General features: G+C 43.1%; 1 protein-coding gene across 7 annotated transcripts in view; it reads left to right on the top strand.

Annotated features, from left to right (window-relative positions):
• tnca (tenascin Ca) overlaps positions 1 to 24,930 on the top strand; it is a 42,829-nt gene extending 17,899 nt beyond the window's left edge. Inside the window, exons 2-29 of one of the 7 annotated variants that reach the window (XM_014137354.2) lie at positions 1,634 to 2,196; positions 2,786 to 4,099; positions 4,632 to 4,895; positions 5,899 to 6,014; positions 6,902 to 7,055; positions 8,178 to 8,447; positions 8,639 to 8,824; positions 9,027 to 9,116; positions 9,478 to 9,741; positions 10,273 to 10,680; positions 12,088 to 12,552; positions 13,174 to 13,449; positions 15,527 to 15,799; positions 16,092 to 16,364; positions 16,588 to 16,860; positions 17,342 to 17,647; positions 19,059 to 19,331; positions 20,141 to 20,263; positions 20,646 to 20,789; positions 21,151 to 21,270; positions 21,437 to 21,580; positions 21,789 to 21,919; positions 22,038 to 22,170; positions 22,341 to 22,492; positions 22,701 to 22,797; positions 22,973 to 23,134; positions 23,336 to 23,499; positions 23,765 to 24,930. In XM_014137354.2, the coding sequence (XP_013992829.2) occupies positions 1,713 to 2,196; positions 2,786 to 4,099; positions 4,632 to 4,895; positions 5,899 to 6,014; positions 6,902 to 7,055; positions 8,178 to 8,447; positions 8,639 to 8,824; positions 9,027 to 9,116; positions 9,478 to 9,741; positions 10,273 to 10,680; positions 12,088 to 12,552; positions 13,174 to 13,449; positions 15,527 to 15,799; positions 16,092 to 16,364; positions 16,588 to 16,860; positions 17,342 to 17,647; positions 19,059 to 19,331; positions 20,141 to 20,263; positions 20,646 to 20,789; positions 21,151 to 21,270; positions 21,437 to 21,580; positions 21,789 to 21,919; positions 22,038 to 22,170; positions 22,341 to 22,492; positions 22,701 to 22,797; positions 22,973 to 23,134; positions 23,336 to 23,499; positions 23,765 to 23,875 (7,170 nt within the window). In that variant the 5' untranslated portion in view covers positions 1,634 to 1,712 and the 3' untranslated portion in view covers positions 23,876 to 24,930. The remainder of the gene's footprint in view (positions 1 to 1,633; positions 2,197 to 2,785; positions 4,100 to 4,631; positions 4,896 to 5,898; positions 6,015 to 6,901; positions 7,056 to 8,177; positions 8,448 to 8,638; positions 8,825 to 9,026; positions 9,117 to 9,477; positions 9,742 to 10,272; positions 10,681 to 12,087; positions 12,553 to 13,173; positions 13,450 to 15,526; positions 15,800 to 16,091; positions 16,365 to 16,587; positions 16,861 to 17,341; positions 17,648 to 19,058; positions 19,332 to 20,140; positions 20,264 to 20,645; positions 20,790 to 21,150; positions 21,271 to 21,436; positions 21,581 to 21,788; positions 21,920 to 22,037; positions 22,171 to 22,340; positions 22,493 to 22,700; positions 22,798 to 22,972; positions 23,135 to 23,335; positions 23,500 to 23,764) is intronic. The other 6 variants (XM_014137363.2, XM_014137374.2, XM_014137383.2 and 3 more) reach the window with 6 other exon arrangements.
• Positions 24,931 to 25,305: the final 375 nt, after the last annotated feature.

The raw sequence follows: 25,305 nt of genomic DNA, 5'->3' as shown, positions 1-25,305 counted from the left end.
GTTCTCTTATGTACTGCTTACACAGACAAGTTATTTTTTACATGATTTAGCTTATTCGTTATTCATACTTAATTCATCATTAACGTTTGGTTCATGAATGTAACCGACCGATATTTCATGAGGCTTCTTCTCTCCAAGCTGAGAACTTGAAACTGAGATATCCATTTCATTCTCAAAACAAGGTTCTGGGTGTACTGCCAAATTGCAGATGTCAATCAGTCACTTGCATGAACACAGAAATTGGTTATTAGAAAAGCACAAACATAAAATGTAATTAATTAATTACCAGCTAAAATTACTGTCAGTTCTGTGGTTAGCTTGATCTCAGTCGTTTAACATGCAGCTGACACTTCACAAGTCTCCAAAGATGTCCCATGATGCAAAAGTAATCTGCGTTTATTAGGGTTTAGGTAGCAAATAGTCTGGGTAGCCATTTGATTAGCTACAGCCCCGTTGATGAGAATGGGGGCGTGCTCAGTCCTCATTTTATTGTAATCCACAATCATCTCCTTTGTCTTGATCACGTTGAGGGAGAGGTTGTTGTCCTTGCACCACACGTTCAGGTCTCTGACCTCCTCCCTATAGGTTGTCTCATCGTTGTTGGTGATCAGCCCTACCACTGTTGTGTCATCAGCAAATTTAATGATGGTGTTGGAGTCGAGCCTGGCCGTGCAGTCATGAGGGAACAGGGAGTACAGGAGGCGGCTGAGCACGCACTCCTGAGGGGCCCCCATGTTGAGGATCAGCATGGCGGATGTGTTGTTACCTACCCTTACCACCTGGGCGCGGCCCGTCAGAAGGTCCAGGATCCAGTTGCAGAGGGAGGTGTTTAGTCCCAGGGTCCTTTGCTTCGTGATGAGCTTTGAGGGCACTATGGTGTTGAACGCTGAGCTGTAGTCAATGAATAGCATTAACACATTTTGTCCAGGTGTGAAAGGGCATTGTGGAGTGCAATAGAGATTGCATCATCTGTGGATCTGTTGGTGCGGTATGCAAATTGGAGTGGGTCTAGGGTTTCTGGGATAATAGTGTTGATGTGAGCCATGACCAGCCTTTCAAAGCATTTCATGGCTACAGATGTGAGAGCTACGTAGTCAGTGGTTGCTTTCCTCAGCGGGAAAAGACACTGAAGGTTTAGGTGTCAATCACTCACAACTTATATAGACAGTGTTCATCCTGTGAGAATAGGTAAATAAAGAGAGGGACAAAATACTTTCATCTTTTCTCATTTACATCTGAGTGAAACTCATTGATTAGAGGGGGTAATGACATACACACTGGATGCCTTTACAACTCAAACTTCATCCCTCTGGAATGTTATGGCCTTTAGTGTCCAAATTTAGCATTGTCAGTTTTACTGGTGCTGTTATCTAGGGTATAATAGACAGAATGCAGTTGGAATGTGCAGGTGTTCAAGTGTAACAACCTCCATTAGTCTGGACAAAAAAGTTTGTTGACTTTGTTTGTTGATCTATTTTTACCGTCTTGTAGTTCACGGAGTGAACAGGTTATTGTCTCCCTTTACAAGTTTTACAGTCATGGACGTCTCCCCAGAGTGACCCTGTGAAAATGTAGTTATCCATGTGCGTTATTGAGGCTATCTTTGACTTAATGTTTTTTGTTTACCTTCCAGGGCCCCTACACTGTTTTCCAGATTTGGCCAGTCTTTGTCCCGATATTCCTAAAGCTGAGTCCAGTTAAGAGAGCCAAACATGAGTACTAAAAGCATTCTAGGCTGCCTCTTCCTGACACTCCTTTTCAGCCTCTGCCAATCTGGGCTGGTGAGAAAAATACTTAGGCATAAACGGGCGACTTTGACAGCCCCGGGCAGAGACAACATAACCCTCCCCAGTGCTGACCAGCCAGTGGTCTTCAACCACGTCTACAACATCAACGTCCCCGCTAGCTCCTTGTGCTCAGTGGACCTGGATGCGCCAGGAAGTACCAGCCTCGAGCCCCAGGACGCAGTTCCGCCATCAGGCCTCCACACCACCGAACATACCATGGATGGGCAGAACCAGATTGTTTTCACCCACCGCATTAACATTCCTCAGCAGGCGTGTGCATGCACCGAAGGGTTCCCGGATTTGAAGGACCTCCTGAGCAGGTTGGAGATGCTGGAGGGAGAGCTGTCCACGCTGAGAGATCAGTGCACTACTGGTGACTCTGGCTTCTGCAGCGCTCAGCCAGTCACAGGTACAGTACTGTATACATGTCAACCTAATCACCTCCAGCTTCTGATTGGCTCATTCAACCCCCTCCTCTCCCCTGGTCGTTACTGTAAATTATCATATGCTCTCACTCAACTTACCTGGTAAATAAATGGTTAGAAAACACAACACAACAGTTAGGATACTGCAAATCATATAATTGGGACAAGTTTAGGGTGTTTTGAAGGGCAAAGGGTTGAGAAATCCTGGTATATTATAGCATGCTTAGGATGACTGTCACCTCCTCACCTCCCCTTCCTTCAGAGGTACATCTGTTTTTCTCAACCTCTGGGAAGCTTCACTGGAATTGAATGTGGGGTTGGGCTTAGTAGTGCTTTCTTTTTTACAGGGAAAAATGCTCTTGAAAATGGAATGAACATCGAAGCATGGACATACTCCGTGCTGATTAGAAGATTGTTATTCAGGACATAATTGGGTTTTCAAATGTCTCTGGTCTATGATGATAATACTTGATTACAATATTTCTAAATGACATTTGTTAGAGAAGTGGATTGGGGGGTGAGGGGCAGGATTATGATTCAGAAGGTTGTAATCACTTAACTCTGCTCCTTTAGGTGAGGTGGGGACCAAGCCTTACTGCAATGGCCGTGGCAACTACAGTGCTGACACCTGTGGCTGTATTTGCAAGCCTGGCTGGAAGGGACCCAACTGCACTGAGTCTGAATGCCCCAATGACTGCCAGGACCAAGGTCGATGCGTAGACGGGAAATGCATCTGCTTCGAGGGCTTTGGTGGGAATGACTGTTTGCTTGAGGTTTGCAAAGTGGACTGTGGTGAGAACGGACAATGCATTGGCGGGGTCTGCATCTGTGCCGAGGGTTTCACTGGAGAGGACTGTTCTCAGACGGACTGCCTGAACAACTGCCTAGGCCATGAAAAGTGTGTAGATGGGGAGTGTGTGTGTGAAGAGCCCTGGACGGGTTCTGACTGCTCGGAACTCATCTGCCCCAACGACTGCTATGACCGTGGACGCTGCGTCAATGGAACCTGCTACTGTGAAGAAGGTTTCACCGGGGAGGACTGTGGGGAGACAACCTGCCCCAGCGACTGCATGAGTCATGGTTTTTGTGTGGACGGCCAGTGTGTCTGCAGCGCTGGCTACACCGGAGAGGACTGCTCCAAGCTCACCTGCCCGGGTGATTGCAATGATAGAGGTACCTGCTTCAATGGCATGTGTATCTGCGATTCTGGCTACCAAGGAGAAGACTGTAGCCAGCTGGCTTGCCTCAACAACTGCCACAACAGGGGGCAGTGTGTCAATGGGCATTGCCACTGCGACGTAGGCTACCAGGGAGAGGACTGCTCTGAGCTCTCCTGCCCCAATAACTGCCTCAACCGGGGCCGCTGTGTCAACGGACAGTGTGTATGCGATGAAGGCTTTGGTGGAGAGGACTGCAGTATTAAGACCTGCCCCTCGGACTGCTACGGCCGTGGAGACTGTGTGGACGGCCAGTGTGTCTGCTATGCTGGCTTTACTGGTGAGGACTGCAGCGAGCTGAGCTGCCCCAACAACTGCCTGAATCGCGGACGCTGCGTTGACGGGCAGTGTGTCTGCGATGAGGGCTTCACAGGGGAAGACTGCAGTGAGAAGCGCTGTCCCAATGACTGCCTGGGCCAGGGATACTGTGTGGATGGAAAATGTGTCTGCCAGGACAGCTATGCGGGTGACGACTGCTCTGGACTCACCTGCCCTGATAACTGCAACAACAGGGGGCGCTGTGTTAATGGGAAGTGCATTTGTGAGGAGGGATACGTGGGAGACAACTGTGGAGAGCTGAGCTGCCTCAACAACTGCCAGGACAAAGGCCGCTGTGTAAATGGACAATGTCTCTGTGATGAGGGATACATCGGAGAAGACTGCTCAGAAGGTAAGAATGGTTTCATTCAACTGACCCACTGATTGAGAGAAAAAAACGGAATAATTGGGTTTAGTTCGTTTGTTAACTTTTCATGCTTGATATTTCCATGTGCTGGTTGAATGCCACATTAAATCCAATTACTTATTTTTCCATTATTTTTTATACTCAAAACGTAATAAAATCCCCAAATATCATTTGAATTAATTTCAAAGGGGTTTTGCGAAAAGGATTAAAACTTCCATCTATGATTTCCTCTGATGCCAAAAGCTGTGCATTTCAGTTGTCTGTACTTCTGCCTCAAAGATCTTTGGCGGTCCAAACCACTACCAGATGTGAGTCTGGGGAAAGCATTAGCTTTGTGTAGAGGATTGTTAGTGGCTGAGTGGCTTTGGATAAAAGTGTCTGCTAAATGGCATATGTACAGTATATTATATATTATTATATTGAGGGCATGGGAAACTTAGTGTCTGAGACAGTAAAAAACTCTGACAAAAATATTCACTATTTTTTGTCCCCATATTTTCTTTCTCGTTGTCTTTAGTTTCCCCTCCAAAGGACCTGACTGTAACAGAGGTCACCACTGAAACAGTGGACCTGACCTGGAATAATGAGATGCTGGTGACAGAGTATCTGATCACTTATGTGCCAAATGGTCCTGGGGGTCTGTATCAGGAGTTCACAGTGGGCGGAGACAAGACTGCTGCCACTGTCAGCGAGCTAGAGCCTGGCATCGAGTACCTGATCAACGTCTATGCCATCCTCAGCAACAAAAAGAGCATCCCAATCAGCGCCAGGGTGGCCACATGTAGGTCATGCCCGTTTAACAAGGCTTGCGTAATAAGACATCTTGCCTAAGATCTGAAAACTTGGGGCTCTGAACAGTCTGGGTTCAAGGGAATGTGATCCACTTTAGAAAAAAAGTGTAAAAAACCATTTGCATATTAACTGTAATCAGAATGCTATTCAGTCCAGTGGAGAAAATCTCACAGCACAATGTTTACACAAGGCTTTCTTTTTAAGAATTGGTGATTCCAACACAACCACTAGATTTGACTGATGCTTTACAAGTTTTGAAACCACACACTGTCTTGATGCATAATATTTTGTCATCAGGCATAACATATTATTGTCATCAGGCATAACATATTATTGTCATCAGGCATAACATATTATATTATTGTCATCAGGCATAACATAACATATTATTGTCATCAGGCATAACATATCATTGTCATCAGGCATAACATATCATTGTCATCAGGCATAACATATTATTGTCATCAGGCATGACATATTATATTATTGTCATCAGGCATAACATATTATATTATTGTCATCAGGCATAACATATTATTGTCATCAGGCATAACATATTATTGTCATCAGGCATAACATATTATTGTCATCAGGCATGACATATTATATTATTGTCATCAGGCATAACATATTATATTATTGTCATCAGGCATAACATATTATTGTCATCAGGCATAACATATTATTGTCATCAGGCATAACATATTATTGTCATCAGGCATAACATAACATATTATTGTCATCAGGCATAACATATTATATTATTGTCATCAGGCATAACATATTATTGTCATCAGGCATAACATATTATTGTCATCAGGCATAACATATTATTGTCATCAGGCATATTATATTATTGTCATCAGGGATAACATATTATTGTCATCAGGCATAACATATTATTGTCATCAGGCATAACATATTATTGTCATCAGGCATATTTTATTATTGTCATCAGGGATAACATATTGTCTCTCGCTCTGTCCTGCCAGATCTGCCAGAACCAGAAGGTTTGAAGTTTAAATCTGTGAGGGAGACCTCAGTAGAGGTGCTGTGGGATCAGCTGGACATTCCTTTTGATGCCTGGGAGCTCTACATCCGCAACACGGTCAGTCTGTCTATCTCTCTTTGCAATCTATCCATCTCTCTGCAAGTGATGTCTGCTGGGTCTTGCCTAGAATTCCACTAAACAGCACGGACAAGATGACAGATTTACACAAGCTGGCTTTGCTCTTTTAGTGAGGAGATCTTGAAATGCTTGGCTATTTATCATGTCCAGTGAAGTAGCAATAACAATCAGGGTTGGGGTCAGTTCAGTTTTCAATTCAGACAACTCAAAATAACAAGGTTAAAAATGCAACATACACAATAAACCACAAATTGCTATTACACTACTGAAGCGTGCTGTACTTTACACTTTAATGAATGACGCTGATGTGAACCGGTACGTGGAAAATAACTGTGCATTGCCTCAGATCACAAATCTGGGGGCTTATTGTTACTGGCACGTATTCTGCTCAGCTGCTAATGGCAAAGGTCTGGGCAGCCATAACCCATAATACCCTTCATATTGTTCCCAAGTTCATTTTCACAAAGGGCTGTATCCTCGTTATAACACTCCTCAAGGAGGTCTCCAGCAGCCAGGACATGCTCAGCAGTGTTTATCGCTAATCCCATTCTCCTCAGCGCTTGGGCTTTATTGCCCCATACATAAAATGTAAGGACCTGTAATCCATGATCAGCACTTCACTTTGTATGCAGCATTCTTATCTGAGGTAATCAAATACCTGCTAAAATAACCATGGAAAATGTTAATATTGTAGCAATTGTTATTGTTTAACTCAACATTAACTGTGTGAAATATTTATTTAGTTGATCCAAAGGACGAATTGAAGTGGTTTACCTCCGTTAGCCTGTTGGATATGTAAGTAGGCTATGTAGCATGTATGAATCCAGAAATTTTATATTAAAAACAGTATGTATTTGTCCTTTCAGAAAGAGGAGAGTGGGAAAACCCTGACCACCCTTCCATCCTCCCAGACCTTGTATGAGCAGTCAGGGCTAGGTCCTGGTCAGGAGTACGAGGTTTCACTGGGCGTCATCAAGAACAATACCAGGGGACCTCAGTCTACTAAAATCATCACTACCAGTAAGCTTATGGAATGTTTTTTCCCCCTAGTCAAATGCAGATCTGTATGTGCAAACTGGGAAGCCAACTCTTCTGACATTGTCATGCCATGCATGAATTAATCTAAACCAGGCTTCTCCCACTCATCCTGGCGACCACCCACATCCCATGGGGTGGATAAGGAAAATGCTTACACCTCACAAATCACACAAGCAGACAGAGGAACAACTGAACAGACCAATTTAACTGTCAATCATGGCATGACGATTAGATGGAAAATGTGGCTAAACCCCCATTGTCGTTTCACACAGTTCAATTTAACAGTATTTTTTGCAAAAGTGAACAATGCTGAATTTCAGCCCAGCCTGCACATTACAATAGAGAGTATTTTTATCTTTCACGGAGCCCTGCCATAAGCTCTTAACAGGGGTTTACCTTAGCTTTTACTGCTGTTAGTCCATACATTAAGGTCAAATGGGTTTCTAGCGTGAACTATGCTACCTCCTCGTCTATGGAAAAGCCGTTTCATTAAAAATTCCTTGTTGATGGAGCCTATAAATATCTTCTCCTTCTGACTCGTGCATAATTTATTTATACAGGCTTAAGTTCAGCACAGCTTTCAAGAATGAGGAATGATAGAAGTAGGTGATTTCTATAGTGTAAACCTATGGCCTATATCACCCGGTGAAGTCGCCACAGCATGGCATTGAGAAACTTCTCCTGTGAAAATAAACACAGGAACTTACCAGAGGTCCTGTCAGAACACAGATCAGTGAAATCACATACCAAACAGTCAGAGTAACCAAACTGTTAATTACATTTGTTATGCCATAATTATAACAGTGTTATGCAGGTCTTAAAATGTAGTTAAAGTAAAACCAATACTCCTTGTGTCCTTGTGTCTCTAGCCCAAAGGGAGCACTTAAAACATGTATGTGATCATTGTCCATAACAAACAGCACATACTTTCACCCTTTACATTTATTTTGATTTAATCCTTATTTTAGCAGGTAAGTTGACTGAGAACACATTGTCATTTACAGCAACGACCTGGGGAATAGTTACAGGGGAGAGGAGGGTGGGTGAATGAGCCTGCAATAGTCATCCTTAACATATTGTATTCCTTGTGTCCCTTTCCCCCAGGGATTGATGGGCCCAGGCAGGTAGAGGTGCGTGATGTGACAGACAGCTCGGGCTTGGTCACCTGGTTCCATCCCGTGGCTCAGGTGGATGGTGTCACCGTGTCCTACGGCCCCAGCTCCGACCCCACAGAGAGGACCAGCGTGGACCTGTCCACCTCAGACAAACAGTACAGCATTAACAGCCTCAGCCCGGACACTGAGTACCAGGTGTCCCTGGTCTCCAGGAGGGCAAACAGCACCAGCGATCCAGTCACTGAGATATTCACCACAGGTTGGGGCTTTATTTTATTTTATAAGTGCAAACTGTGTTTGAGCACACTACATTTTTACAGTCCCAGTTCAATTCCATGTCCAGTCAATTTATTAAAGTGTACCTGATAACATCATGCACGCTTGGATTTATCAAGAGTTCACTGTCAACAGTCTTTATTATATTCCTTTCTTCTTTTTGCATTGTTACAGATCTGGACTCTCCCAAGGACCTGCAGCCACTGGGCCAGACAGACAACAGCGTCACACTGGAGTGGAGAAACAGCCGGGCAGACGTTGACAGCTACAGGGTGAAGTACAGCCCTATCTCTGGGGGTTCCCATGGCGAAGAGGTGTTCCCCCGTGGGTCAGGAGACAACACTCAGGCAACTATCACTGGTGAGGGTCAACCATGACCAAATCCCAACATGCAATTATGTCAGTAGAAGGTATAAGGGCTTTTCCCAAGATAGGATTCGCTATGACTTTGTTACTCTTGATGTCAATTCAATCAGGTACTCAAATCCTTCTCTGTTCTGCTCGATTGCAGCACTGAAGCTAATCAGGTACTCAAATTCATCTCTGTTCTTCTCCATTACAGGATTGAAGCCGGGTACAGAGTACGGAATTGGTGTGACCGCCATGAAGAACGAGAGGGAGAGCCTGCCTGCCACCACAAACGCAGCAACCAGTGAGAGCATACATTGACACGTTTTCATAGGATAGCCACTGTTCAACAGCAGTCCAAATATCCACCACCATAAGTGACCACAGACACTCTGCAGTCGTAGATATATATAACTTTCAATGCAACAGATTATTCAGGCAACCATATGAGGCAAACATAGGTGCTTTATGAGGTTCTGATGTTTCTAAGTGGTTTGGGAAACAATCTTCAAACCTCAGAACTATCATAGAACAGAATGAAATATGAAAGCACTATACTATCCATTGTTAAAACAGAAAAATTATGTTTGTACTTTCACTACCCTATGAATTTTAACAAATGCTTGATCATCACTGATTGAAAGCTTTACCACTTTCCTCCACAGACCTTGATGGGCCCAAGGACTTGGAAGTGAGCGAGTCCACAGAGACCAGCATGACCCTGGTGTGGAAGAGACCCCGAGCCAAGATCCCCGTCTACAGGCTGGTGTACATCTCCAAGGATGGCCGGAGGGAGGAGGTGGAGGTCCCTGGAACAGCCACCTCCTACAATCTAAACAACCTGACCCCCGGCATGATGTACACCATCACCCTGGTTGCTGAGAGGGGCTCAAAGAAGAGCACACCTGCCACCCTGTCCGCATCTACAGGTGAGGGTTGAAACAGAATCTTCACAACTGACTCCACCCTCGTATTGCAAGGCACAAATATGTGTGGTTGATCCGTTAAGAAAGTCGTTTCAGTTCTGCTCTCTGCAAATAGCTTTTTTCCAGTATACAATAATATTTTGCCAATTTGAAGTCATAGATTTGGTTTCAGGTCTGGGTAAAAAACATAGTCTCTTGTGGGAAACATTCAGCAAGTGCTAAACGTATTGTACTGCTAACAGTTTTGAATTGCATTTTATAATCCTAAGAGATAAAGACATCTGTAACAGCTTTACCAATCCAAACATATTTCACAACACAGCACAACACAATTATTTCCTCATATACATACCAATACTTGACAGAAGAATGTGGAATTACTAAGGGCAAGGGTCCGGTAGTTGTAGGCTGTAACTTACTTTATTAGTGGGACAAAAATAGACAACACTGAGGCCAACAGTAACAGTGCAGAAAGACACACAATCTCTAAATGTCTCCCTTATCTGAATTTGTGCCTTTGTGTTTCTCTTGTAGCCTCTTTCACGTTTTACATAGCCAACCCGGTCCCTGAGCTTACCACTCCCATAGGCTCGGAGGACAATATCATTAGTTTTGTGTCGTTAGACTCCTCTGACCCAGACCTACAGATCTCAGGGATGGGGCTTGAGCTCGAGGATAAGCTGGGAGAGCTGACTGTCTCAGTTGTAACGTCCGAAGGATTTGAACTTTCGTGGGAACCAAAAACACATGTTGTCTATGATAGTTATATTTTAGAATGTAGAGACACTCTGGGATTATGGGATGTAAAAGAGGTCCATCTCCATGGAGATGCCAAAGGTTCTAGATTTCAAGGCCTGAGGGAATCCACAGAATATCGAGTAAAGCTTTACGGAGTAAGCAATAGCCAAAGATCCTCTCCGCTTGAAGCAGTCACAGTTACAGGTATATGCTTTACTTTTGGGCTGCATGCCTTCAGTACAATAGATATCCCTTTGTTGTTGAATGTTGCTCATTTTAATTCTACCTGGATAGCAAAGTCAGGATTTGAACAAAAGAGTTGAGAAATTCAAAACCAAACCTTTCATGTTTTGCATGATGGTATTGTGATTTTCAACTGCAGTGGATCAGTACGCATGGCATGATATTAGAGGTTTGAGATAATACCGTCTTTACAAAATGGCCATTTGGCTTCATTCCATCAAGTCACTTCTTGCATGCTGAGGGCGGCAGTCCTAAAACGAAAAGTGTTGCTTTCAAACTATGAAGAGGAATCCATGCCTTCTCTATTCCAGAGAAATTCAGATGAAGGACATTACTAAAATTGGTTATAGCAAATATAGCAATGGATACTGGGACTGTAAATGCTGTCATTTGCAGGGCATAATTAAAAACATCTTGGGGACCCCCCCCCAAATAGGTTTGTTATCAGAAAAGTTGATACCTTCTAGCTGAAGAGATAAAGCATTAAGAAAATCTGTGTATTCCTTGGAATGGCTATTCAGAGAGGTTACAATGTCTCCACTGTTTCCCTGCAGATCAGCATGACATCCAGAAAAGTCAATTAGACTACATTTGCACACCAATTTCCTCCTTCATTGGAGTTTTTAAAAGCAACCAATTTGCTCTCTGTATGTCTGTGCCAACAAACCCATCCACTTCACTGTCATTGCTTGCGATCCCATCCACATTGCATTTCATCCTGAAATGTTTACAGTATTGCTTGCAAAGGACACTGTTAAAATAGCATATTATGCATCTTGAAGCAACAAGACATGAATCAAACTCTAAAGTGTTCGACCAGGGTTCTGTTCCAATATCCATGCTTGCATAGTACACTAGTGGTGACCTAATATGGATATTGGAACATAAACAAAGTTGTAGGATAACTTTGGCAGTGCATGGCTTCTTCATCCATTTGAAGTGTACTGGGTACTGTCACTACGGTGGACTATTCGGAACCTTCAAAAATTAATGGCCCTCGTTCAGGGGCCATTAATGCATGAGCTGCTCAGTGTAAATGTACGTCTCTGATGCATGTGGAAGTTTATGGTCCCTGACAACAAGAAAACCTGCACAGCACCATAGAGAGAAAATGGTGATGAATGATGAATGCAGAATTATTTCCTTCCAAACCTCAATAGGAGAAAGTTTGACAAAAGACAATATACCTTTTGTTTCTGTAATCAATCATTATGCTTTTGTGGGTATTTATGTTAATCTTTTACTCCACCAGTTATTTCTTCTAACCAGATCTTCTTCCCACAGGTTAACCACTCTTTTTGTTTTTCTTCTGCTCCTTTAGAGGTTACAGGTTACACATTTAATACTTTTGAATGTACTTTCATTTAGCACCCAAGTCTACCTCTACTGATGTAGTCGCTCTGAGTGTCAAAAGTGCTCAGACGACACAGTCTCCTGACACAGGAGCTGTTCATCCAACAGTCCTTCCCCTGGCTCCTCTGATCACAGAGGGGCCTACGTCTACATCTCTGTACCCCACGGGGCACATCCCCTCTGGGGCTGAACCTGAACCAGAGGGCTCCAGCCTGGAGACGCTAGGGGACCTCAATGTCACAGACGTGAGCCCCACTAGCGTGAGGCTAGCCTGGTCAGCCCCAGATGAAGCCTTTGATAGCTTTTTGGTGGAGGTGAATGCTCTGTCAGGGATGGCACAAGCTCATGTGACCACGGTACCAGGAAGTGCCAGGAAGACCCTTATAGAAGGCTTGTCCCCTGGGACACGTTATGAGGTTTCGTTGTATGGGAAGGTGGAGGGGGAGCAGTCTCTGCCTCTTCATGCTTTTGCCAATACAGGTACATGAAGCATTGATTCTTTGCCATAGACATCCATAACCATCGGTCATCTTTCTCTCCATCCCTCTCTCCATCCTATCCTTATTTATTTCATACATCCTCCCATTCATCCATCTGTCTTTGTATTCATGTGTTCTGTGTAATCATAACTGACTAAGAAAGTGCTGCTGAAACACATCACAGTTTAACCCCTGCAATACATTGTATAGTTGATGTGAAATATATGGAATATATAAAGCAGGGTTCCCTAACTTGCGGCCCGCGAGTGATTTTATTTGTTGTTGCATTTAATTTTTTATTGTTGGACATAAAAGACTGTAAAAACTCCAGAAAATCAACTCCAAGTGATTTCAATTTTGGAAATCTATTCCAAAGTATTCCCACGCATAATAAAGAGATTGTTTGGGCTTCTTGCGGTCAATTTGCAGTATACAAATGATTTGTAATTATGTTACGGCCCCCTGACCATCCGCTCAAGAAAGAAATCGGTCTATGGCTGAATCTAGTTGATGATCCCTGATTATGGGATATAAAACATAATATGATGTGAAATATCGATTTATGATATATTTCATATAGTGCATATTTTATTGACTGTACTATGATCTGTTTGTCTGCTAGAGGAGCTGAGGCCTGTGGTGACCAACCTCACAGTCTCTGACGTGACATGGGACAGCTTCAATGTGCACTGGACTCCCGAGGACGGGGAGTTTGAGAGCTTTGTCATTGAGGTGACAAACTTAGAGGGAGGTCCAGAGAGTGAGAACCTCACCCTGTCGGCTGATGCCTTAAACCTGGGCATTTCTGGCCTGAGTCCTAACACTTTGTATAGGATTGGCCTGTACGGGCTCCACCAGGGCTCCTTCCAGGAGCCGGTGTATACTGAAGTCACTACAGGTACCTACGAATGGAGGTGTCCCCCAAGGTTCTGTCCTTATCCCTCTCTTTCTTACTTTTTCTTCACTGTGCCTTTTGAGCAATTTGTCTCTATTCCAGTTGGGATCTGTGGGGAACAGCTTACACACAAACCTGCCTGTTTCCATTCACATTCAAGCATCCACAGCACTGCACGTAGCAAGCAAGATCACTGACGTAACCCTTCAATTTAGCCTTTTTTACAAATGACAATGTTTCATTCTAACAACACCATGCCATGTGTCATTCTTACCCTCCAGCCACTGTGTCAGTCTTTCACCACAGGGCAGGGTGCTGGGCATCACCCACACAAACCCTTACCCTATAACTGAAACAAGCAAGCTGCCCGCAAGTGACCAACCTCACCCTGTCTCACCCCCTCCTCACATTCCATCCCATGGCCTGAGTGCATGAAGCCCTCCCCCCTGCCATTACATGCATCGTGGTGAGTTTTGATGTGCTGCAATGATTGCAAAAGAAAACCAAACAACACCTCCTCCCTCCCATCCACATTAAACAGTGTCCATTCGTCATCATTCCATCAACCCCCCCCCATCCTCACAGACTGAGTAATTAACCTATAGCTTGTTTGCCTGTTGGAGTCATGCTTTAACTGAGTGGCCAGAACGGCTGAGTGACAGAGGTCTATGTATTGGTTTCAGTACGAGAGAGACTGGAAATGTAGGCCTAATAGTATACAATGAACAGTGGAGGCTGCTGAGGGGAGAACAGCTGGCTGGAAAGGAGCAAATGAAATGGCATCAAACACCTGGAAACCATATGTTTGATGTATTTGATACCGCTCCAGTCATTACCATGTGCCTGTTTCTCCCCAATTCAGGTGCCACCAACCTCCTGTGACAATGAATACTATGTACTGTGTGTGTGTTGTAACAACATTAACTCCTCTTTTAGATATTATATTTGTGAAACATTGTTAATTCCAACTATAGTGCAACAAAAACGGCAACTTATTGTCCTACTCAATGCAATGTGTGTGCATGATTTTAACTTGTTTGTGAATGTATCCCCTGCACATAAGAGTTTTCCCTTTCCCTTGTCAACAAACTCTTCTAAAGGCATGGACCGTCTTTAACATCATCACCCATCCATGTTATTAACATCATAGGTGAATGGCTCTCCTGCTTGGGTTTGGCAATGTACTATCTCACCAACAACATGTCCACTGTCTTCTAGCCCAGGGTTCTCCAACTCCTGTCCTGCAGAGCTATTGAGTATCCATGCTTTTGTTCCAGCCCAGCACTAACTACAGGGTACAATTGTTTACTATTTGAAACAGGTGAGTCAGTGCTAGGCTGGAACAAAACCTTATATTGCACACCCAGTAGCTCTCCAGCACCGGAGTTGGAGACCCCTGCCTTAAGTCACATTTTGACACTAAATTCAACCGTACACTTTTGTCAAAAAGCGTACTTGTCAAGTCTAGCTAATCTGAAGCCACCTTTTATTTTCATGGATACCCTGTCCTGTTGACTTTCTTTCTCTCTCCGGCACTTTGGCTATCTGTCACTTTCCCTGTTTGTGTCTATGTCAGTGTCTTACTCTGTCTTGTCTGAACAAACACTGAACAAAACATGCACATCTATTTTTAGAATAAGAGCTAGTCCTGACCTGGCTTAAATTGGAATAATGATGATATCACTTACACTTTATAAGGCACAAATGCTATTATTATTCATGTGACACATTATGATCAGTTCTGATGTGTTACACTGCAATATATTTTTACCTTTCTTTAGTCTTCACCACATCCCCAAAAGCTTGCCGTTGTATTGTCAGAATTAAAATGTGCATGTCATTCATTTTTCATTATATTCAAAGACTATCGAGAATGGCAGGTGTGAGGTGAGTGCCATGTGAAATTGCACTTATTATTCTCATATATCTTTGATAAACAAAATAATCTACAATCTATTATCATCCCCTTAGACAGATAATTGAATATGTAGCAGCCAAACGAGTGATTTCATAGGCAATAGGCATATTGCTTTTAACATTTTAGCTTATTTCAAAATCCAATAACTGTTTCTTCCTTTAGTGAGCGAGCCAGTGGTTGGCAATCTGTATGTATCTAATTTAACGTCAGAGAGTTTCTCCATCTCCTGGAATGGCACTGAGGGAGAGTTTGACGGTTATGTCCTGGAGATTATTGATTCAGATTGGCTGAAGGAGCCAAAGGAATATAACATATCCCAGAATGCAATGTCTTATGACATCACAGGGCTAAAGCCCAGCACTGACTATATAGCCTACCTCACTGGGATTGTCAAGGGATCACGAACCCATGCTGTCAGTATTATTGCATCAACAGGTATTTCTATTTTGTTTGTTTTATTTATTTCTAAAGCCAGAACGAGCACATTGTCACTTTGCTCCATATCGAAGTTTGCAATGCTTTTCTGATCATTTTTCTTGAGCACACATAATTATTATATAAAATACAAATTTTTTGTGACTACCCATTGACTTCATTATAATCTGGGTCACTTGAAGTTTTTGACACTGGATTAAATGGAAAACAGTTTCTTGAGAGTAAAAAAGGATAGTAAGAGTGTGCCACCCTTAAAAAAATGAATGAATGCTGACTTTTCTCTCCTTTGTAGCTGCAGAGCCTGACTTGTCCAGGCTAGTTGTTTCTAACGTTACCTCAGACAGACTTTCACTGTCATGGAGGACGGGGGAGAAGGCTTTTGATAACTTTATAGTAGAAGTCAGAGAGTCTGCTTTGCCCTCGCAGGCCATGGGCCGCACCCTGCCTGGAGCGGCTCGCGCCACAGTTATGACTGGCCTCAAAGGGAGTACAACCTACGACATCAAACTGTACGCCAGCTCCGCTGGACAGAATACACAGCCCCTATTCGCTGTAGTCACCACAGGTATTGCATCGCATGTATTTTTTTCTCCATATGTTATATTATAATTACGAATTCAAAAGCTATTACTCTTAACTAGCTCATGAGTAGTCAAACCCCGACTATGAAAATAATCATAACTTTATAGTTCCAACCATAGTCCTAGACTGTCAAACAGATAACGTCTAATTTTTATATCACACTCCTCATCTCCCCTAATTCAAAATCACTGTTCTCTTTTGTCCAGAGGCAGTCCCACAGTTGGGCCCAATAGCTGTGTCTGAATCTAGCCCCGATAACTTCACCCTGTCCTGGGGCACAGTGGCTGGTCACTTTGATGGCTTTGTCATCCGGGTCGGTGACCCTGAACAGCTGTTTGATACACTGGAGTTTACGCCGTCTGGCGAGGTCCGTAACATTACAGTCACTGGCCTAGTGGACGCCACTGATTATGACATTGAACTGTACGGTATTTCTCATGGGCGCCGCACCCCTTCCGTTTTAGCCCATGCCGTCACAGGTACTATGTAATTTACTCAAATCTTACCACTTATTTTGAAACACTGACAGGGCGGAAGTGTGTGTCCCAGTAGCCAAAGAATTACACATGACCTCTCCAGGGGCCCACCCAGGTTTAAGCGGGACAAATTTGCAGGTTTTGAATAGTGTTCAAGTGAACATTACAAAGAGGTGTGATGGATACAATATTCACTTTAGTGTTTCAACACCCCGTTGTATCTACCTGACATGTCCACCGTTTTTAATTAGGAGTTTGTCACCCATTTATAAACATGATATCAATCTTTTTAGGCTATGTGCATGACTAGATTCTCCTAATTGAATTGGGGCTCTACAAGTCATAGGGCCAACTGCGCCGAAGACTACAAGTACTTTTGCAATCATTGCACACATCAACTACCATATGTATTCTCACCACGTCTTACCCCTCCTCTACCCGACCCTAATCCCCCCTCACCCCAAAAAACTCCCGCTCCCTCCAGCATCATTACCCAAAGTGGAAAACTTGACCATTTCGGAGATCACCCCATTCGGCTTCCGCGTGTCCTGGAGGGCGCATCATCCTCAACAACAGGAAGGGGCTCCCTCTACTGTTGGCTTCGGCCACTTTCACATAGTGGTGTCAGACTCAGGCTGGCTACTGGAACCTCAGGAGTTCACTGTCCCTGGCAACCAGAGCTTCTTGGACATCTGGGGCCTGATCACTGGCATAGGCTATGAGGTCAGGCTGACTGGGGTATCCAGTACTGGGCTGGTCTCCCGCCCACTGACCACAGTGGCTGTGACAGGTACCACCCACAGAGGCGTCATGGCTGTTGAAAATGAGGGGGCATGAGCCCCCTACCAATTTGATCAATTTATAGGATAAAAGATATACAAGATATAGATGATTTTTCTCACAATTCATTGAAATACATTGAATTCGGTCATCAGCCTGCCCCCTCAACAATTAAGGTGCATGATGCCTCTGGCCATACTACATACACTGTAGGCTGAAATTCTAAGATGCACACAAGTAACTTGGAGTTCGGATTCGGCCCTGTACAATGAGGCTTCTCCATCACAGTGAGGTGTCACTTGGGACAGCTTGAGGGATTGGTCACTATTCAGTCGAAGTGAAAACACAGGTTTACTTTACTTACTCAAGGGGTGATGGATTCCCAACTTGTACTTTTACTGTATCACAAAAAACTAGTAGGCCTTTCCACTGTACTCTTCTAAGAAAGGATGAAATATTAATGCCATCAATGCTTTACTTTGGTGGGGAAGCCTCAACACACAACCCTACTACCTCCTCCAACATCTCACTTACTTTTCCAGAGCAATCTGATTACTGTTAATATTTTCTTCATCCTCTTCATGTTTGAAGCATCATGGAGGTCTTGCCTGTGTTTTCAGTTTGAAGCTTAATTGTTACAGCGAAGAAGTGTCTGGTGCTCTGCTTTTTCCTCTCTCCAAAATATGAAAATATGTTTTCATATTTTAAACTGTGTTTTCCCCTCAGATTTCTCATAATGTGACACTGTGAACGTTACGGTGTAAAGGATGCCATTTTCAGTGGACACATATCACTGTCACTAAGAATTGTTTGAGGTAGGCTAATCAAGCAATATCTAAGTTTCACCTGTAAATATTAGACTGATAAGGCATTTAAAAAAACAGTCTTTATTTCCAGTTGAAAATGTCTGAGGATAGTTATGGACCATTGATTGGATAGTAGGCCTAGCCTATAAGTAGGAAAACACAGACAAATCAACATGGCATTTTCAGCATGAAATGTCAGTTGACCTAACCACTCGTTTTTTTATTTACCTTTGAATGCACTGAATGCAGGGCTGGCATTGAGGATGCATGCGGTGTGGATGGATTGTTTTGGCCAAATCCTTGGCTTGATGCAACAATCACGGAGAATAGTAATTGTGGATGTTGACTTGCTAATTGACGTCAATAAATGTCTCCACAACCATGAACGTGTCTATTTCTCAATAAAATAACAAAGGAATGCAAAGCACCTTGACGATTTGAAAGCATGTCAGAGTGGTGGTAGCAAGTTCATGAGAATTTAACCAAAAACTAGGAGTCCTACTATCTTACCTTTTCCATCTAGTCGCCGACAGTCGCCGTCGTCAAATTTGTTTTCTAGTAATTGGGTGAATGTTTCTCGACAAATACGTCGAATTGAATTCTCTTTCCAACCAGAGGCTGAGCCAGAAGTGGAGCACATGTTTGTCTCGGACATCACTTCAGACAGTTTCCGCCTGGCCTGGACCGCGGATGAAGACATGTTTGATAGATTTGTGATCAAAATTAAGGACTCCACAAAGTTTGCGCATCCACAAGAAGTCAACGTCCTTGGTGACGAGCGAACCAAGGTTTTAACGGGACTCACCGGCGGCACCGAGTACGAAATCGAGCTGTACGGTGTCACTTTGGAACAGCGCTCCCAACCGATTACCGGTGTTGCTCGAACAGGTATTTAAATAAAGGGCCTATTTTCTGACAGTCTGAACTATCAGTAAATGCCGAAGCACAATGTGGTCTGCATCTCACATCTCTCGTCTGGTTTCTCTGGAAACAGGTGTCTTGATTACAAGATGCAATACTGATCTTTGTTTTGACTGGGTTTTGTAATAATACCTTTTGTTTTTACTGGTTTTCTTTTCCAAGGGGTATGCCTTTAGGCAAATATGTAAATTGCCACTGATCATTATTTTATGTACTAATAGTCCTAGGCCTGTGAGCAGCAAGGGACCAAACAAGTGGCGCAGCGGTCTAAGGCACTGCATCTCAATGCTTGAAGGGTCACTACCGACACCTTGGTTCTAATCCAGTCTGTATCACAACTGGCTGGAATTGGGAGTCCCATAGGGTGGCGCACAGTTGTCTGGGTTTGGCTGGTGTTGGCCGTCATTGTAAATAAGAATTTGTTCTTAACTGACTTGCCTAGTTAAATAAAGGTTACATTTTAAAAAATTGGTTTTGCATGTCTCTTTTTCCCCATATGATATCCTTTTCAAAAATATGGAGACACGTGTTTTTGCATTAGATTGTGCTGCTTATTATGCTTGGCTTTAAATGCAGCTCAAAGACCATGTGTTCTGATGCCCATTATAGATTTGTCAGTGTGTATATTGACACACCATAGGGCAATAGGCCTATTCTGTTGAATAAACTGACCTCAGTAGAATCGATTCCTGATCAAAAATCAAACTCATACAGATCAATCTAACTTTTCTCATTTTTTGCTTGCCTTTTTAACCCTGACCCCATCGCTGTGCCAGGCCTGGGCGCTCCAAGAGGCATCCGCTTCTCTGAAGTGACTGAGTCCTCGGCCATAGTCCATTGGATCATGCCTCGTGCCAGAGTGGATAGCTACCGCATCATCTATGTGCCTCTCCAAGGAGGTGAGTGAATAGCCTCATATCTTATAGTGGCAGTAAAGTATACCCATTGTAATAAGGATATTGGACTGCGTTTATATAGTACTTTAGGCCTCAAAAGGGCTTCATGTGGCATGGGGGGAGGAATTTCCTCTCCTCCATTTTTTTTCAAATTGGACAAAGCACTCTCTCTAGTGGAATATAGAGTAATCACAAGGTTTCTTCACACAATAATGTACACTAGTGTAGAACTGTGAATATCTGCAGCTGCTACCAAGGAAGGAAAGGAAACCAGTTCCTTAAAGTGGATTTAACAGTACGATTTAACAGCACCATTAAACATTTATTTACTTCAGAATAGAAGAACGTAAAGTAGCATAAATGCCATATTTTCTCTCATCAACAGGCAGCCCAATGACAGTGCTAGCAGATGGGACTGAGACCCAGGCCTTGTTGCCTAACATGTTGCCAGGAGTGACCTATCAGGTCACCATCTTTGCTGGGAAGGGCCTGGAGGAGAGTGACCCGGGGTCAGAGAACATCACCACAGGTGTCTGACTACTCTTTAGCATACATTTACACATTTGACCTTTTACTAAATACATGAAATTATACAATACGTTTACATTCAAGTCACAGTGCTATGAGGAGGATAGACAGAAGTCTCTGTGTTATGCATAGACACTATGAGCATTTCATAAATCATTAGCTTCATACATTCATACTCAACAGCACATATGGTACTCCTCTACTCTGTCCACCCCAGTCAATTATTCCTGGAAAAAGTATGACATCATTGCATTGGGTTGTTTGCAGGTCATAATACTGTCAGTACAGGTGTTTGTTTGCTGAAGCTGTTGTGGCTACAGGCCGATGTGTGTAACAAAGGTGTGTATTTTCCTCCTCCTTAGCTCTGGACAGGCCTCAAGCTCTTTCTGCTGTCAACGTCACTGACACGACCGCCCTGCTGCTATGGCAACCAGCTCAGGCCACCGTCGATGGCTACGTCATCACCTACAGCGCAGATTCAGGTTTGTGTGTGTTTCACAAGAGGCCCAAGGCACAGATTGCCAGGAGCTGACGTGTATTTGTCTACATGATGTATTTTTATCAGTGGTATCCCTCATCACTAGCCAAATAGACTGTTGGTGGTGGTAACCAGGTGGTGATATTGTCTCTTTCCTCTGCTGTCTGCAGTGTCCCCAGTGATGGAGCACGTTTCTGGGAACACGGTGGAGTTTGAGATGGGCTCCCTGGTCCCTGCCACCCACTACACAGTTGGGGTGTACGCCATGAGGGAGGCACAGAAGAGTGGCACCATCACCACTGAATTCACAACGGGTAGCTCTCCAATTAAATGCTTTATATAGGAGCATTGGGTCTGATTTTCAAACAACAATCAAACTGTGTAATATTTTATTGTTCATAAATTCAATGAAGTGCAGTATTGTATTGTCCATGAATTCAATATTAAGACATCTGTGATATCATTATTTAACACGTTTAACATAGTGTTGTATGTGATCCACTTTCCTATTTGTGTCTGTAGATGTGGATTCTCCTCGTGACCTGGCAGCCAGTAACGTCCAGACAGACAGTGCCACTCTCACCTGGAAGCCTCCGCGTGCCACCATCACCGGATACATCCTCACCTTCACCTCACCCGACGGCAAAGTCCGGGTACGGGTTTATGAGTCCGCACAATGGCCCCCACAATCGATCATCAATGGCTATTTTACAGCTACATTTTCCAAAGTGCTTTACATTATGAATAAAGATTGATTTGATTTGAATACAGGAAGTTGTCCTGAGCCCTACAGCCACATCGTACAGCATGAGTGAGCTGAGTGGCTCTTCAGAGTACAGCGTCAGGCTACAGGCCATCGCTGGAGCCCAGCGGAGCCGCCATGTCACCAATGTCTTCACCACCAGTAAGTAGACTGCTGAACACACCACCTCCATCCCCTCACAGCTTTACAATGGGCAGATCTCAAGTGATCTCAGATCTCAAGTTTCCTATGTAGTGCACTGTTTTTGATAGGTGTGTGTGTGTGTGTGTGTGTGTGTGTGTGTGTGTGTGTGTGTGTGTGTGTGTGTGTAGTTGGAGGGTTATACAGATACCCTAAGGACTGCTCGCAGGCTCTGCTGAATGGAGACACAATCTCTGGCACCTACAACATCTACCTGGGAGGGGACGAGAGCCAGCCCATCCAGGTCTACTGTGACATGACCACGGACGGAGGTGGATGGATGGTGAAGAACACACACACACACACACACACACACACACACACACACACACACGCACACACACACACACACACACACACACACACACACACACACGAAGTCTAAACTCCAGGTTTGATTGGATTGACCTTTACATGTTTGTGATAATACTGAAGCCAAACCAAAGACATCAGGGCTTGTATATGACAGGTTCTGTCAACTCTCTTTACAGGTGTTCCTGAGGCGCCAGAATGGAAATCTGGAGTTCTTCAGGAACTGGAAGAATTACACCGGTGGCTTTGGGGACATGAATGATGAATTCTGGTTTGGTGAGTCCACATCTCTCCACTTTTCCTTTATTTGTATTTTATTTTCTCCCTTTATTCAATATTTGTGGCCAATGCGGAAGTCAAACCATAATCCTGGGGTTGCATCACCATGATCCAACCAATTAAGCCATAGGAAACAGGAATGGCACTGTGATGTAATTTCCTGTCGTTTCAGGTCTGGCCAACCTCCACAAGATGACGGCATCAGGCCAGTACGAGCTGCGTGTGGACCTGAGGGACAACGGGAAGTCGGCCTACGCTCAGTATGACAAGTTCACCATCGCAGAGCCACGTAGCCGCTACAAGATGTACTTAGGAACATACAGCGGCACAGCAGGTAAGGACAATTATGATAATAGCTGTGTTTATTAGTGCTCCTGCATAGAAAATCTAGTCAGATCTAACTTTATTAAAATTCCATTGAAATATACCAATACACTTTACAGTAAAAAAAAGTCATAATAAAAGACACAATATAACTGTGATTGAACTATCCATATTTCTTCACACCAGTCAATGTGTTTCTCTTGTTTCCTAGGTGACTCTATGATCTATCACCATGGTCGGCCCTTCTCCACGTACGACAATGACAACGACATTGCAGTAACCAACTGTGCACTGTCCTATAAGGGTGCCTTCTGGTACAAGAACTGCCATCGTGTCAACCTCATGGGAAAATATGGTGACAATAGTCACAGCAAGGTACGGAAAGTGTGCCCTACAATGTATTGACTTCCTTTCTGCTATCACAAAGTGTGTGTGTGTGTGTGTGTGTGTGTGTGTGTGTGTGTGTGTGTGTGTGTGTGTGTGTGTGTGTGTGTGTGTGTGTGTGTGTGTGTGTGTGTGTGTGTGCGTGTGCGTATATTATATTCTGGTCAGAGTATGAAACAAGATTATTACATTTATTACACATACTTTTGAAATACTGCGGTGTGTAAACATGTAAAAAAAGTATACTTTTTTTCAGGGTATCAACTGGTTCCATTGGAAGGGACACGAGCATTCAATCCAGTTCGTCGAGATGAAGATTAGACCCATCAACTTCAGAAACGTTGAAAGCCGACGGAAAAGATCATAGACTTAATACCTGTACATGCTTTTATTGTGAAGATATTTGGTGGAGGGTTTGGAATGGTCAGAATAGGCACTTTTGTGTGTTTGATTTGTTTTATTGTTTGTGTTCATTGGAAAATGTTCAAGCCAAATATGGCTCCCTATATTATGTCCAAAGATATTTGAATATGCCAATTAAGAATAAGGCAGTTTGATTATGAAATGTGAAACAATGAAAGGAGATTTCAGTTACTCTTATTTTTATGGTGAAGGTAAAAAGAGTCCTACTGTAAGTTTCACTCTCGCTCTTATGTCCTATTCTCCCACACTGTTATGTTCTCTTTCTGGCAGTTGATTAAAAAAAACTGTATGAGCACCGTTAAGCTTTTCAACTAGGCACATGGAAATAATAATGTGGCTTGATGCCACATCCCTCAGTCTCCCCAGACATTAAGGGACGGGGGAAATAAAGCTATCGAGGTTAAAGGAAAATTCCACTCAAAAACTATATTTTCGTCCACTGTTGATACAGTCCTACAATGTTTTGCATGTCAGCAGATACGTTTTCAAGATATTGGACTTTCAAGAAGCAAAGTGTCACTTGCCACATCAGCATAATGATGTAAAATGCATCATATGATGCAAAATGCATCATTATGATCATGTGACAAGTGACACTTTGCTTCTTGAAAGTCCAATGTCTTGAAACCTTGACTGCTGACCTGCAAAACATTTTGGGACTGTATCAAAGGGGGACGAATAAAAAAAATACAAAAAAAGAGTTTCCTTGTATAGACCTGAGTGTAGGACTGACTAAACTGGGTATCATTTGTTTCATATTGAGTGATTGATATTTCAAATGTCATTTTATATTATTTTCAACCTATTGGAATTCATGAACAGTGTGTCCACATATACAACAAAGCAGGAAAACTATTCTTGAGAAGATTATGGTAGTGATTTTAACCACTGACATCATTGAATACCGGTTTAAATTATGCTTGACATTTTTTTTCCAGCTGAATGAAAAACAGATGTCTATATGAAACCCTCAATACAATAAAATATACTTTGTTAAAAGGCGTCAACATTTTTCTTGCTGCCAATGTCAAACATGCCAGTTCCCTTTACATAAAAGTTTCCCTTCAACAGCAGATGGCAGTGTTGATTGTTCATGTGTTCATGCCTTAATCATGAGAAAAGTACTCATCAGTATGCGTCACACAGATTGAGAGCATATGAACTAATAGGCCTAAAATAGCGAAAGTATTCAACAAACAATAATACACATCAACTTACTAGACTACTTCTGTAAAAGTGGCTCTTTAATGTTGTCTTTTTGTTATCTAGGGTAAACAAGAAAAAAGTCAGCTCAAATCAAAAGGATTAAATATGCTGTGGTGTCATGTACCTACAGAGTGATAATATAAAATATTGATATTTTGGTAAGGGAGA

This window comes from Salmo salar, chromosome ssa01, assembly GCF_905237065.1.
Source record: "Salmo salar chromosome ssa01, Ssal_v3.1, whole genome shotgun sequence".
Classification (NCBI taxonomy): domain Eukaryota; kingdom Metazoa; phylum Chordata; class Actinopteri; order Salmoniformes; family Salmonidae; genus Salmo; species Salmo salar.
This window is presented reverse-complemented; position numbering and strand designations above follow the sequence as displayed.